The sequence below is a fragment of the Aquila chrysaetos genome, chromosome 13 (assembly GCF_900496995.4).
Source record: "Aquila chrysaetos chrysaetos chromosome 13, bAquChr1.4, whole genome shotgun sequence".
NCBI lineage: Eukaryota > Metazoa > Chordata > Aves > Accipitriformes > Accipitridae > Aquila > Aquila chrysaetos.
Window position 1 is genome coordinate 34,824,746 of NC_044016.1, and position 15,804 is coordinate 34,840,549.

General features: G+C 47.4%; 1 protein-coding gene across 1 annotated transcript; it reads left to right on the plus strand.

Annotated features, from left to right (window-relative positions):
* The first annotated feature begins 730 nt into the window (after positions 1-730).
* Positions 731-15,354, plus strand: DACT2 (dishevelled binding antagonist of beta catenin 2). The gene is given in 5 exon segments (XM_030035769.2): positions 731-1,312; positions 1,315-1,733; positions 7,654-7,786; positions 9,217-9,504; positions 12,737-15,354. Coding segments are annotated over 5 exon segments (2,973 nt in total). The 5' UTR covers positions 731-978; the 3' UTR covers positions 14,536-15,354.
* The last annotated feature ends 450 nt before the right edge of the window (positions 15,355-15,804 follow it).

Here is a 15,804-nt window from a genome sequence, read left to right on the forward strand (position 1 = left end):
GTTACACGGGACTTGGTGAACAAACACATGAATAATTTGTCCCCCCCCTGCCCCGCAGCAGGAGATGGATTTAACATTACTGTAGTGCTTCTGACATTCCTATAGCTAGGGACTGCTACAGGGAAAGCTGGGCTTGCTGCCGGCTCCGCTGCAGAAACGGCCACCCACACATGGTGTTGAAAGAAGGCTACTTGAAGAACAGATGACAGAGCAACTGGTTCCCACTCACCCAACTCATGTATGCCAGCACAAAGTCAAGTGGCATTCAAATTGAAGTATGCTAGCTTTTAAAGATAACGCCACAGGGTGAACAGAAGGTAACCACAAAGAGATGGGTTGTGAGTGTGCTCACTGCTTCATGGAGAATCATACACCCTTCCTGAAATTATTTCGATCCCTTGAGCGTGGCACACAGTGAGCTCAGGATCTGTGGGATCCAAATGCTTCCCATTTCAGTGTAGGCAGCAGGAAATCAGTCTCCTGTAGCACGGTCTCCACTGTGTTCATCAGACTCTTGATATCAGGGCTTGTTCTCCCCGTCTGCATCACTACAGACTGCAAGTGCTGGCCTTGCTGACCGACTGCCTGTCTCGGGAGCTTTAAACGCAGGCATTTCTTGGTAGCAACAGCACCGTGGTCCTGGATTTCCATGACCGACTGTGTGTTCATTTAAAGCAAATCCTGAGCCCTTCAAATGACTTTGGGAGGGAGGCTGAGCCACAGCCTGACCTCGCAAAACAGGTCTCCGTCTCGCTTCCGAAGCGACGACGCTCAGCGATTCGGTACAAGAGAGCGAACTTGTGCGATTAGATCCCAGCCGGGTTGGCTTCTGGAGAGCAAGACGAGGAGCGCCAGCGCCCGCGCCTTACGGGAAACACCAGCAGAGAGGGGAAGGGACGGGGGTTCCGAGGCCGCGGTTTTGCCCGGCAGACGTCGTACCTGCCAGCGCTCGCCCCCCGGCATCCTCGCCCCGCTTTCATGGGCGCAGCACGGCGAGGGGCCGGCTCCGACCTCCGCGGCGTCCCCGGGGCCCTCTCCGGGCCGGGACGGGCACCGAGGACGGGCACCGAGGACGGGCACCCTCGCCCCGGCGCCGGCCGCCCGCTCCTCGGCCGGGGGAGGGCGGGCACCGCGCCCGTCCCCGCCGCCGGGGCGAGGGACGAGGCGAGGGCTGGGCCCCCCCTCGCCCCGGGCAGGAGCCGCCCCCGCGCGGGGCGGAGGGAACGCGGGGGCGCCGGCTCCTCTCCACCTCCCCGGGAGGTGGTCCCGGCGCTGCCCGGAGCCGCAGCCCTCTTCTCTTCCCTCCCTCCCCCGTCCCCACCTCTCCTCCAAAACCGCAGGGGCCGCCGCGGCCCCGCCGCACTCGCTCCGCCGCCAGCCGCGGAGCGGGGCGGGCGGCCCTCGCCGCAGGCACGGCCCGGAGCGGGAGCAGCCCCGCCGCCTCCCCGCCGCCCCCCCGTTGCCATGGCCGGTGTCGCGGCCCGGCGTTGACGATGCTGCTGGGCGCCCCGCGGGCGGGCGGCTGGGATCGCGGCCGGGTGGGCGAGAGGCTGCAGGCGGCCCTGGCCGGCCTCCAGGAGCTCCAGGTGCTGCGGGAGAAGCAGCGGGAGCTGGTGCGGGCCGCCCTGGCCATGCCGCAGCGGCCGGCGGCGGGCGGAGGAGCGCAGCCCCTGGCCGCCCACGGCAAGGAGCACCGGCTGGAGGCCACCCTCACCGCCCTGAAGGAGCAGCTGGTAAGGGACGGGGGACGGGACGCCCCGCCGCCCCCCCGCGGGGCCCGTTTCCCGCCTCCGGGCGTCCTGTGAGGCGGCGGGGCTGAGGGCGGGCGGGAGAGGAGCGCCGCCGGGCCGGGCCGGACCGGGCCACCCCGCCGACACCCGGCTCCCCCGCCGGAGCCGTCTCGGAGCCGAGAGCAGTCGGGGGGCCGCGGCCGCTCCCCCCGCCCCGCCGGCGGCCGTTCCGCCGCGGGCAGGTGCGGGCGGCGGGGCGCGGGGTCGCTCGTTGGGGCTCGCTGCGGGCACCGCGGCCGCCGCTGTAACGGTCGCTTCTTTTCCTCAGGCGGGGCTCACCTGGGCGCGCATTCCCCCGCCCGAACCGCGTAGCGCTGGCAGAGGGCTCGGTGCCAGGCGCAGCGCTGAGGAGAAGCCGTTACCCGGCGTGGCTCGTCCGTCGGGGCCGAGGCGCAGGAGGTGGCTAACTTCGGCCATACCTGTATCGCCCTTGCCAGCGCTCGGCCCTTAATGGCAGTAGCCTTTTGAACGGGGGGGGGGCTCGACACACACAGAGGGAGATGCGCTTAAATAGGCTGAGCGCCCAGGGGTTTGGTACTTACACCTCTGCGTGCGTGCACCTCTGTACATACACCTGTGTACGTACACCTCTGTGCGCCCATGCAGTTGTGTGCCGGTGGGAGTCAATCCGGCACGAAGGGGTTCCTGAGCCAGGAGTACTTTCTTCTCGCCACGGATTGTGTGATCAAAAGAGAAGAATAACTGAATGCCAGGCCTTGTATTTGAAGTGTCACGCCGGCCGCTTGCACGGGTTCTTTGGGAAAGAAAAAAAAAAACCTGACTTGTGGCTGAAAGGAGCTTCATAGGTGAGACAACAATCAAAGGGTAAAGGGCTTTAATCTCTAGTATGGGCAATTACACACTTCGGTGACTCGGGCTTAATTCAGAGCCCTTTCCCTCCCTGTACTGGTGCAAGGCTTGGCCACCAGTTACCAATCAGGTGTGAAAAGAGCACGGTTATTCGCTCCCCGGAGGCAGCTTTATCAGGCAGTATCTGGGAATAAAATTGGCTTTAACCTTCAGGGAAACCTAGCCACCACTTGTGAAAACACAGCAGCGGGCATATCTTGATTAAAGTAAAAAATGCAGGACATGTGGACTGCCAACCACTTGATTACCTGTCATTGATAATTTTAACTAATGGCTCTACTTTATTTCTTTCTTTTTTTAACTAAACAAAGGAATCGAAGGCATTTATTTCGTGTCTGGGATCACTGGGTTAACAGAAACACCCAATGACCTCTGGCCATAGTGACTGTTCTTTTTTCATGTCAGCTGTTGTGCTTTAATTACTCATTTGTTTATATATTTTTCGAATAAAATATGGAAATAGAAGAGTAGCTTGTCAGGACTTTACTGGCACCTTGCAAGTCTTTCCAAGGATGTGGGAGAAACTGGCCGTTAAAATGGGAGAAAAAATTGGCCTTAATTGCTGCCCTTAGAAATGCAGGAGCCGGGAGGACGAGAGTAACTCAGCACACGGCCGGAGAGGGATGGATTTGGCCAGTAGGTGCCAGTGCGATTATGGGCAACGTGTCTGCTGGGGGTGCTTGGGAGGGAAGTGTTCAAAACGCTTGAGAGGGATGACTCAGAACTACACAAATCCAGGGGAAGGTTCTTCAGCAAAAATGCGATTGTGCGAATGCTTAGAGTAGTGATACAAAGCTCTTCCGATTGACCCGTGGCTGCTGGAAGCTTTTCAGAGTGGCGTACCTGGTACCTTTATTGGTTTCTTCCCCTGCAAATTGCAGACATATATTTGAGTAGAGGTGCATACCTCAAAGCTGCTCAATAGCAAAGTAAACCCAGTTGAAAACAGGCTTTTCACAGTCCTGTTAGAAGTAGTCCACAGATCCTACGAACTCGGCGACCACAGGCTGAAAACTGTTTCTCAGTGACTCGTGAGCAGCTTATTGCACTCAAAACCCTTGAAAATTCGTGATCACAGGAAATTAAGTTAAAACTAAAACAGCAGAAAATGCAAAGCACAGCATTGCTCAGGGAGTGTTACCTCTTCATCGTTCTTGTTCTTGGCCCATGGACGATCGCATATGTTATTGCTGCTCTATAAGCTTTCACATTGAGAAACTCATGAACAATGTAAATGCAGCTTTGCCTTGCAGTGTATCTTGATCCAAGTTTCAGGTAGGGCTGTAGCCCTGGGCTTTAGCGTGGACATGGTTTAATTCATTAAAAGTTTGGTCCTTGCAATATAGAATGGGGAAGGTGTATCAGCTGGAGCTGGCTCAAGGCATCTCAGCGATGGAAAGGAGGCAGGTAAAGAGTCAAGCCAGGCTTCTTCTGTAATGGTGAGGTGAGAACAGAAGAGCAGATGCAGTGCCCTTAAGGAGTCAAGTGCCTCTAGCGGGAATGAGTGGAGCAGAGCCAGAGCCATCAAATGCTGTAGGGACTACGTGTGGATGCCACTCCAGCATCCCAGTCTCTTCCCCAACAACAGGTACCAGCGACAGCCAGCAGCTGGCCTTTACAGCAGTCTGCTGTAGGCAGCAAGGCTGCAGGCTTTCTGCTGCCCTTAGCAGTCATGCCCTTTTTTGCCCGAGCCAGTGGCTTTTTTTGGTGGCCAGGGGCTTGTCTGGCAGCTGCACAGTGCAGGCAGGATCAAGTCTCTGTAGCAGAAGAGAAGCAGAGTTAAGTGATGCCATCTACTGTCAGTGATCCCAGAGGTGCTAAACTAGTCCCTTGGCCAAATGATATCATGGTGACATAGAGGGAAAAGAAGAGGTGCAAATTCAGGCTAATACAAAGAAAGAAATTATGACACTTTCACTGTCAAAGTAGATAGATATCTAAGGCTGCAGCATCCAGTATTTTCTCAGCTGTTTCCACAGAGAACAAATTTATAAAAATTGGTTGATTTATTTTGAATCCAACGATTTTGTTTTGCAAGCTTTCAGGTGGCTCATGATGTTATAAGAATGTGAGAAGGGACACATTATACTGAAGAGAAAAAAAAACCAAACACTTGGTACCCTGCATTTTGCACAGATTTTTTTTTCCCCCTTTAGATAGTTTTAAATAGAAGAAAACATCTCATCAACCAGGGATTTTTTAAAATTTTTTTTAAATATTAAGCTAACTTAAAAGTTTTTTTTCAACTGAGGAAGAGGTGCTTCCAGAAGGAATTCACCTCACTGTAGAATAAGGGTCTGGGATAGGTGAGATTAATTTTCCTCTGAAACTGGCTGCTTTGCACCATCAGTTACAAAAAGACCTAAGGGTGAATAGATTTTAGATGTGCACAGCTAGATGAGATTAATGCTATCTTTTGTCCATTCCAAAATCCAGTTGGATTAATAAAATTATCAGGTGCTAATCTACAACCAATAAATGTCTAACCCCGCCTTTAACTGAAGAGGTTAATAGCTGAGAAGAATAGTCAAGTATGACCAGTGGGTTTTGGTGCCTTGATGTGGAGTGCCAATTTGCATTGACTTAAAGAAACCTGCTTTTCAGAGTGTTCTTCCTTCTGAAAAGTGAGCGTTATGACAAGATCCCACATTTGGCTCCCCAAAACTGCAGGCCACTGATAGTACAAGTTGATTTGGAAAGTCTGGTCCTGCATTGTGCAGCGTACAGAAGTCTTCACAGCTGCATTGCCCAAAGCAAACAGATGGTTTCACCTGCAAGGTTTGGTCTCATGTAAAATTAATGTTGTGAATTGAGAAAGAGTGTGTTTAGGGTTTATTGTTCTGGGTGCTGCTTAGTGTGGTTATTAGAGCAATAACAACCTCAAGCAAACACACCGGAAAAGTAATCCTTATCCAAATGGTTTGAGGAATGCTCCTCGCCTTGGAGTGCAGAAGGAGTTAACTGAAAGATCAAAGCTACGAAGTCTGCCGGAAACATGAAAACCCAATGGTGTGAGACACCATAAAAGGGTTAAAAACGATGATGTAAATCGTGTGTTGGTTAAAATGCTGTGAAAGCGCAGACAGAACCTGGAGGTATAATAAATAATCTTTGAATACCTGAGAGCCTTGTGGCCTCTCTGTCATTAATCAGAAACCACAGACTGAGGGATTGGCTGGCAAAACATTAATCATTAAGCAATTAATTCCAGCCGAGAAACCAAAACTTTGTGATTTCCTGAGTAGGTGGGATTGAAGGAGGCATGGCATGTTTCTGCTTTTTCCCCATAAAGGAAATAAAGAAGTACTGAGGAGGTCATACATTCATCATTCAGATGGGATAGAAAATCTCCTTTATTATCCAGTTCTTCCCTTCCTTTTTGTTTATATGAAAGAGGAAGAGGGAAAATCACCACAGGTTTTCCTAAGAAGCAGTAGTGAACCTCTTGAGCTTAAGCCTTCCTAGATGCATGACACTGACAAAAAGGGGCTTTATTTCTTGTGTCTTATGTGTTCCTCCAGTTCTCCATAAAAGCACACTAGAAATACTTTTTTCATTCATCTCAGCAGCATCACCAGCCGTAACAGTTGTCTTATGAGACTCGGGACATCTGTCTTTTTTCCTTGAATCCCAGTATCTAATCATTTACCAATTGCCTTAGGACCTTAGCTTTCCTTGCTTTTAGTATTTATAGCTAAGGAGAAACCTAAAAATGCAAATATTAAAAGCTGAATTATCCGAACACAAGGAAGCTGGAGTTGAAAATGTGTACATACTAATTTTGATTTTCTGCATGTCGTTTAATTTTGCAGATACTTTAATTAGCTCAAGGGACCTAGATTACATTTTTTTCATATTTGGGGCTGGAAATGCTTCTAGAACTGCCACTTGTATTTTTAAATCTGAAACGTGCACATAAAGAAGAATCTTAGTCATGTTTTTCTTGCCATTACCGAGTGGAAACCCAGCCCCTTGAGGTCTGTGAGCACAACTTTACAACCAACTTCAAGAGACCACCTTTCTGTAAAGTGCTGTTGGATGGATGGTGAGGTGTGATATAATTAGAAGCTGCCTAAATAAGGACTGGGCCTAGATAATTTGCCAAGTGCCACGTGAGAAGTTTGTGACGGAAACCAGCCGTGGTTCTTTGGCCGGTACCTAACGCCTGGCCATCTGCCTCGCCAAGCTGACGGCACAAACCCTGGGGGAGCAACTGCGGGAGCTGTTAGCTGAGATCAGCCTGGTCAGTGATTGCAGTAGGCAGAGGACCTTGTTGCTGGCTTCTGAAGGATTATTCAGAAGCTTGAGACCCCATTTATTTTAAACAGTCATTTTCACAGCAGTATTCAAATACCACCTTCTCCTTGCATAAAATGTGTGGAAATATCTAGCCACGAGACATGCAAGGAAAACTTTCAGCAAAGTAGATGTCGCAATTCATGCAGTGTAGCCTTTCAACTATAAAGACGTGTCATCAAAGCCAAGGATTTTACAGAAATGAGTATGCTGCCTTTACTTTGTGTGGCAATAAGGTACCTTTACATACAGCGGTTTCCTTTCATCAGGCGGCATCTTGCAGTTCATGCAGACAATCCATAACGTTTATCTCATCCTCTGCTCAGAGGCAGTGTATGGCAAAACGCAGTGCATATATTAGTATGTTAATTAGTTAAAACATTGCCATCCACTTTAAAGGTACAGTTCCTGCCATAGGTGTAACAAAAAACCCAAAGTTTTAAAATAGGTATATTCAGTATGAAAAGTTTTGAGAACATGTTCAGCTGGGCAGAAGACAATATATACCAAAAACCAGAATGTTTTGTACTTGTCAGTCTCGTTACAGAGAGCCAATTGCAACAGTCCCTAGCTAAGCAGAACACTTCATGAGAGCAGAATCTGTCCGGCACAGATGGCCTGAATTCATGTGTTGCTGCTGAGATTCTAACTATGATTATTCTTCATTTCTTCCTTCTTCCCTCAACTTGTGAATTAGTCTCGTTTGAGGAGACAGGATGTCGGCTTGAAAAGCCACCTGGATCAGCTAGATCAGCGAATAAGTGAGCTGAAATTGGACGTCAGTAAGACCTCCAGTGAATACTTGGATAGTGACAGCCGGCCCAGCTCAGGTAACGTGCACTTGGTCGTTTATTCCCAGGGTTGTGGTGCTAGGAGAACTGAAGGGTGTCAGCTGCTAAGCAAAACTCTCTGTATTGTTTGGTCAGAAACAGTGCCCCATGGCTGAGGTGGAGAGTAGTCATCTGGTGCAGAGCATACTCACAGAGCTGGTGGGAATTTTCCTGATTTAGTTAGAAAATGCTTATTCACTCAAACAGTATTTTTTTCTGGATTTTTTTTATTTTAAAGTGGACATTTTAGCCACAAATGGAAGGAGGAGGAGACAGATTTATTAATTAATTACCTTGTCCAGTGCAGAATGACCATTGGCAAAGTGGCTAGAGTACTTACTAGAAGTGAACGAGACCAACGTCCATGTCAGTGCTCTGCTTGAATCCAAGAAGTGTCCTGAACCTTGCTAAGGCTTTGAAGATTTGGCAGTGCTCTGGCCAAATGAATGTTTGATCATTTACATAAAAATGAAATAGCTCTGTTAAAAGACACTGAGAAAAAACACCCCAACAGTTTGTTGACTAACGCTCTCATGGACAGAAAGAGATTGAGTTTCAGGTTTCTGGTCTGGTTCACAGAGAGCGCTGTACTACAGACTTTTATAGCTAGGATGTCTGTTAAAACCAGTTTCTGTTATCTAGTCTGGCACAATGGGAATATTGCTTTTTAAACAGAATTAAGTCTTTAGGGAGACAAGGAAAGAATTTTTTTTATTTACAGCATATGGATTTGCAGCCTGGTACTCAGAGTGGATATACGAAGTGCAAGTTTCTGTTGAGTGTCTAAATTCAGGAGTGTGTGCTTAGGCCCATGCACGCAGTTCAAAAGGAAACAGCTTCCTTTTCTGTTTGCTTTATATAGAGAGGAATAAGAAAAATTCCTATCTTGAATTTATACGAGCCTTTTTTAATATTTCCATAATTAATTGGCAATGATCACAAGACCTGGAGAGGGAAGATACCCTCTGTTCTCTGCCCTTAGATGTTCCAGCTATCACAGACTTGGCAGCTCTGATCACAGGCTAGTTTTACTCTACTTTCCCATCCAAGCTGTGCTTGTATGCACCTAGCACAAGTTACAACAGCATAAGATGGCCCTGTTTTACACCAGTTGCATAATAGTCCCCAAAGACGTTCTCCAGTGAAGAACTGGGCGTGATGGTGCTGCACTTCACCCCATCCCAGCCTCAGAACTAAGCATGCATGTGCGTGCCAAGCTGGCTCAGGGCCTAAGTAAATATGCAGAAGCCCAATAAAAGGTGGTTGAATTAGAGTATACCTCTGCTAAAGTTACCCAAATAAATGATCGTAAATTTAGGCCTGTGGCACGTAACAAAGAAGTTTTATTTTATTCTTTGCATTTTTCTTCTACAGAGCATGTTTAGTTACTGTAAATAAGAAATATCTTCCTATTTATTTTAACTCTGCAGGCTTCTATGACCTGAGCGACGGTGGTTCTTGCTCGCTCTCCAATTCTTGTACCTCTGTGTACAGTGAGTCCATCTCCTCCTCCCACACCAGTCTCTTGCCCGGCTCTCAACACCCTAAAGCAAGGCTCAGTGTGTTTGATTACCGACCCAAGTCTGCAGACGAAACTACTGTGCACACCACCAGCTTCCAACAGCAGGGAACCTATGTCAGTGATGGATGTCGGATTACGGCTAGCATAGACGTTTCTGGGACTCCTGCCAGGTCCCGACCGAGGCCAGTTTCCACAGGTAATCGACTGCAGAACTGGATACTCATTCAAGAGAAGGGCAGAATCCTGGTTATTATTTTTAGGACCTAATATACCAATGTGTAACCAATACATAGCACTCATTTTCCATACACAAAGTGGGAATTAATCAAAACCACAGAGCCAAACCGTTTCCTGTTCAACTTTCACTTGTCTCCATACTCAGATACTTTTAAACAATAACAAGTATGAGGACATATGCATTTAGATTTGGAAGAATATTTAAGTGCATGAGATAAAATTGTAATGAATGTTGAGATACTTTTTTTAATTTACCTACTTGGGAAATCAGAAAAATTGCAGTATTTGAAACACCTTGTGTGAAGATGCAGGGATGTATGAAAAATGCAAGGGGAGTTCAAAATTAGAGGTGCTGCATTGTACTGAGAAAGATTTTACAGAAATCTAAGGAGAAAAAGACGCTTCCAGACTTAGTGCCTGTTTTCTCAATCTGTTGTAAAATGAGTATGATAATACTTACATATACCTTGCTGTATTTATTCAAATCAGTGTGGACTCAGATGACACTCTTTTTCATAATTTGTTACATACAGTTAGGGATACGAGACACCGAAAGTTAACTGACTGTCTAGGAACCAGTCATGAGTCTAATAGTGGATCAACCATGACTTTGCATCATACCTTTAGACAAAATGGACAAGTCCATTAATATTCCAAATCTCTTGTTTAGCTGTCTGTGAAGTGACATCATATCACTTATTTTGGGTGCTTCCATGGCCTCAGAGCAGCCTTGTGTTAGTTCATATGGTGACCCAGCCACATGTGTGACAGTTCCATTATAGAAACAGGGAAGCCGTAGGGAACATCATTTCAAGTACTGTGTTACTCTGGAGTCATTCCCACAGTTTCTTGACCTGAGCTAGCTCACCTCTAGCTTGCTTGGAGCAGAAGCAAAGACCGCCTGTTCTGTACCTATCTGTGCAGACACACCTGAAGCGATGGTGCTAAATAATAGCATAAAAGCAAAGTCTTCTCAAGGCTTCTCAGAGGTGGGGGACGGAGCTGAGCTTGATGATCTGTGGCTTCCATGTTCAGATGACAGACTTCTTGTTTTATCAGAAACTTTCCTGCCTTGCAACATTTTGCTAAGACCCCCAGGGCTTGACGGGTTTTTGAATATGGAGACAGACTAGCAGAAAAAGGGATAGCAGATGTTAAGTAGGGGTGCAGGAATGAGGCTACAGACCTCGTTCAGTCCTCCTTCCTTTTTCCACCACCACCACCTCCCTTCTTCCTGGCTACAGCCTCTTACTTCCTCCAGTGTGAGAAGCATAAGTAGTGGGGTAGGAGTGGGTGTAGCCTTGAAGAAACAATGCTCGCAAAGTTGACCACATTGCAGGAAGTGAGGCAAGATGTTACTTCAGAAAAGCATCATTTTGAGAGGGGAAGAATTGTCTCTTTTCCTCTTCTTAGCTTGTCCCCACAGGTAGCTGCAGGTACAAACCAATTGCCTTTTCTTTCAGTGGCAAGCGGAAAGCTTGCTGAGACACCACAAGCACAGCATTCTTTTGACACCTGCCTGGTCTGTTTGCACAAGAGAGCACCACTACACGCTGCCAACAATTTCCTAAAGAATTTGCTTTATGAAAATATGTTGTTTGAGAAATCATCATCCCAACCTTTGCTGTAGCAGGTCTGTAAGTGCCTTAGGGAGGACGCTGCAGACAATGCCAACTTTCAAAGTCTTTCAAAAGCTTCCTGTCACAGGACAGAAAGAGTCACTGTAAGTGAAATATGTGGTTAGATTTGATGGTTGGGTTTCCTGGTAGCATGAAGCAGCCAGGAAATCAGTTCCCTGGGGATTTGTTGGCTCTGAAGACTGCACTGTTGTACAGAGAAATCCAAGCTAGCTGCAGATGGTTCCAGTACTCTTGGTACCAGAGGTACCGTAGCACTCTATCGGATGGATGACTTCTCTGGATGGAACAGTCTTGCTTCACACAAGAACACAGCCTGTCCTCTCAGCGCACAGGAGATGCTCCTGAGAGGAAGGTGCAGCAGTCAAGTGTAACTTACAGCAACCTTGACAGTACTCTGAAATTTAAGAGATCTGAATTGGTGGCCACAAATGCCATATTCAGGGTCTGAGCCTCCCATCTGCCTGAGTAGTTACCCTTAGATTTTTTTTCTCTCTCAAAGTAAAGATTTTTTAGTCCATTCTTCTACGTCCTTAAGGTTGATTTTTAAAAAATCCACACAAAGAATTATGGCATTCCTGATTTTCTGCCTTTTAATAAAACCTCTCAATATTTCATTCTGGAATTAAATACTCTAAGAAGTTACTTACTTGAGATGAGACTGGTAATGTTATCAAATGAAATGAGAGATCTGGTTAGGAGGTTTCATTGGATTTGGGGTTAAGGAAAAGTAGAATCATGTCACTCTGGCCTATGGGACATGTGAGTCTTAATGGCTCTCCCATGCACGTTGAGTGTTTCTGTTTACTAATGCCTTACTAAACCAAGATGCAAAAGAATAAAAAACTACAGCTTCCAGCATTTAAGAGGTTAAGAAACACTATAACCTAGAGTCTGCTTAAGTCCTCTTAAAGCAGGTGGTTGAGTGCTATGGATTTTTCCAAGACACATGATATAAAAGGGTTGGAGGAAAAGCTGGAATTCATATTTAACTACTTTAAAAAAAAATACCATTGGCTCTGCATGCTGGAAATTTCATGAATTTCTGAGTTATAGTCATATATCCAGAGGAAGTCCTTATCCTATCCTGGGGGGAAAGTGTTCGAAAACTGTATCTGTTGTATTGGATAATTCTAGGTGACATTCAGCTTCAGGCTTTCTAGTTGTTGGATTCACTTTTTATCTCTGTTAAGAAATAAAAATGATCCCTTATTTTTGTTTAGTTGGTTGGGTTCCTCTTGGTCTGTGACATTCTGGAACATTTTTATATATGCACAGATTTACTTTCATCCAAGTAGCACAATTTAAATTCCCTGCAAGGGCATGAGTTTTATTATTGGCATTAAAAGCCATTCTAATCTCCGTTATGCTCAGGTAAATAAAAGCCTTGGAGTAATTCAGAGATCTTGGAGGACTGAGACTATTTTCTTCATTCATGCTACTGATTTGAGTAAAAGCTAGCACATCCCTCTGAAATGGCACTTCTGGCATAAGCCAGTTTGAATGTAATTGTCTGTGATTTAATTAGGTTATTTATTTTCATCCACTGTGTAGGTGACTTGGAAAGACTCATTCCAGCAGACGCTAGATTTCAGAAAGAGACAGATCCCAAATCCATGTTGCCTCTGTGCCATGCCGGAGACATGGCCTTGCTCAGCGTGGACCCCAAATTCCAGAACGACTTGGTCTCCAAGAATGGCATCGACGTGTATCCTTACCCAAGCCCCCTTCATGCGGTGGCTTTACAAAGTCCCCTTTTCTCCCTGGTGGGGACATCCCCAGAAGCAGACCTCCAGGCTCCTCCCAGCAAACCCATGCCTATTGCAGCAGGTCCCAGCTTGATTCGGACTAGGCCAACCGCTGAGGCCAAGCCAGGGGGTTACATCAATAAATTACTGCAGCTGACGAGATGCAAAGGGAACAATCGGGCTGATGCCAGTGAGTGGGTTTCAACAAAGAGCCAGCCAGCCACAATGCACCAGAGACTCATTATAACCCCTAGCGCGGGTGGAGTGAAAATTAACAGCAGCAGTAGCCAGCTGGAAAAACAAGTGAGTTCTCTGGAAAGTAACAAAGCTGAAGGGAAGCTGCAGAGGGAGGTGCCAGAGGGGGAATGTGCCAAGCAGCAGGAGACCGTGCGCTATGTGAATGAAGAACAGCCATCCACTCGGCCTGACGCAGAGCCATCAGCTGTGAATAGTTGCTATCCTGCCAAGGCAGCAGCAAGGGGCTCTCCTCTGGCAGAAGCGACGGAGAGCAGCGTGGAGTGCAGTTCATCCTGCTCGCAGCTGTGCCAGGAGGACTCCAGCCCGGGCACCTGGAACGCTAAAGCCATCCCACCCAGAAAGCTGCCCCTCAAAAGGTGCGGCAATGCCAAATTGGCTAACGCCGGGGGTCATGAGCGAGCGGCACGGGGTGAGTTTGTTCATGCTCAGTTTGTCCCTGCAGAATCCCACCAAGTCCGGGTCAAGTTTGCCAGCTCCAAAACAAAGGCGGTGAAGATAAAGAGGAGGAACAGTGAAAAGGCACTACGGCCTGGGAAGCAAGCCTTTTGCGTGGAGAAGGCGAGAGGGTCCCATGGGGCTGCTAGGCTGCCTGCAGAGTGGAATCAGCCCCAAAAACCACATGGAGCCAAGAGCCTCGCGCGGAGACCTTCGTATTCTGGTGACGTGACCGGCAGGTCGTGCTCAGAGTCTAGCCTGTTCCCAGTGCAGGTAAGGCTCCCCACAGTGCCACCCGGGCCAGAGCTTTACAGAACCTCTGCCAACGCGCTGTATTCCCTCGAAGCAGCTTGCGCAGACACAGCCAACAAGAAGAAGCAGCGCAAGTGGCAGTCCACAGTGGAGATCTCTGCCAAGGCCCACCTGGCCAGCCTCTCGAGTAGCTTTGGCCCAGGAGCACCGAGGCAGCCAGCAAGGAGAGCTGGCGTCTTGCGCACTGTCAGCGTGAGGGCTCGCCCCAAGAGCCAGCGCCACGGAGCTTATGCCAAAAGCGAGTCAGACCACTCCGAGTACTCTGCAGAGTGCGCTTCCCTCTTTCACTCCACCATCGCAGAGACCAGCGAAGGGGAGGTCAGCGATTTCACGGCTAACCGTTTCGGGGACAGCGAGTCCAGTGAAAGCGATTCAGGTGGCAGCAGTAACAGCAGCAGCCTTGCCCTTGACTATGACGAGGGGGATGAAAGTGAGCTGATTTGGCCCGAAGGTTCGGTCAGACAATCGGGGACTGTCCAGGCCTCTTCCAAGCCTCTTCCCCCAGTGCCCAAAATCTGTCGCATCAAAGCTTCAAAAGCACTGAAGAAGAAGATTAGGAGATTCCAACCTGCCTCTCTGAAGGTCATGACCATGGTTTAAGGGAGAGCAAGCATCTGTTTCTTACAGTGAGACATCCTGCTGGCTCTCATTAGCAAAACAAGAGAACCCATGTGCAGAGAAAAGGACTTGCTTAAAGGAACTGTGAATAACCCCTGAATCAACACAAGGGATCTTGTTTGTTAATGCCTGGACATAAGTGTCACTGTATCTAATTTCCTCTTTTGCCATTTATTCTGTAAATATGGATCTGTGTATATTGTGTGCTGCCTTTTTTTACTATGCAGAAGGGTCGCCATGGTGTAAATGAAAACAACCTCTGCCATAAGATTTTACAGGCAGGCTCTTGATGGTTTGTTGACCAGGTGCACCCACAGAATCAGTCCCAGACACAAAGGCTTCCCAAGAAGAGGGGCTCTTCCCAACTGCATATTTGGTAGCATCCCTCCCTCTTCTGAGGAATTATTTGCAGCCTGAAGCCTGCATTAACCGTCCAGCTGTCACTGTGCTTGTACAGAAAAGCGCTCTCGGTGCTCTCCATAGTTTTACTTTCTTTCAGATCAGCCATCCCATACCTTCTCCAAAACATCTGGAGGATGAGTCTGTTCTTCCATAAAAGCATACTGTGTTTAATCAAGAAGGTAAATGTATTTGTGAATGAGAACAAGACTTCAGTCTGTTTCCTGTTTTCAAAACTGAGAGTATAGGGATTTTTTTTCAAACCGCCTCTTTATGATGTTCCATGTTATTGTTCATTTGTTGAATGGGTGAAAGAACATGTGCCACAGTGTGTGAATAGCTGGGACTGAGATTATAGCTTTGCCCCTGAAATTGCAAACCCAATAAATACTATTTAATGTACTTCTGAAAATTGTCCTTGTCTGATGTCTAAAGAAAATTATTCTGAACTCTTAACATCACGTCAGGAATGCAGAGGAGCTTTCTTTGGCAAAACAAGTCTGTGTTTTCATGATCGCTGTGCAGAGAGGTTTTTTTTTATTTTTCAGAGGGTTGCTACAGCTCAGTCAGAACCAGGGTCCTTTCAGCCTCTACCTCAGGAAACCTGCTTCAGCACCTACTTCTAAATGAGTGAATTTAAAAACAGTATTTGTGTTGAGGACAGGGTAGTGTTTAACTGACTCACTTAAATTGATGCAATTTTGTCACAAGACACTCTTAATTTAAAACATGTATTTATGTATACATAATGTGGTTTTAATGCATTTGGGGGCACCTATGTGAAGCTTTGAATTGGTTGCTAAACTGATGAAGTGATTTTTTTGTGTTCAGACAAGCAGTCCTAATTCTTTC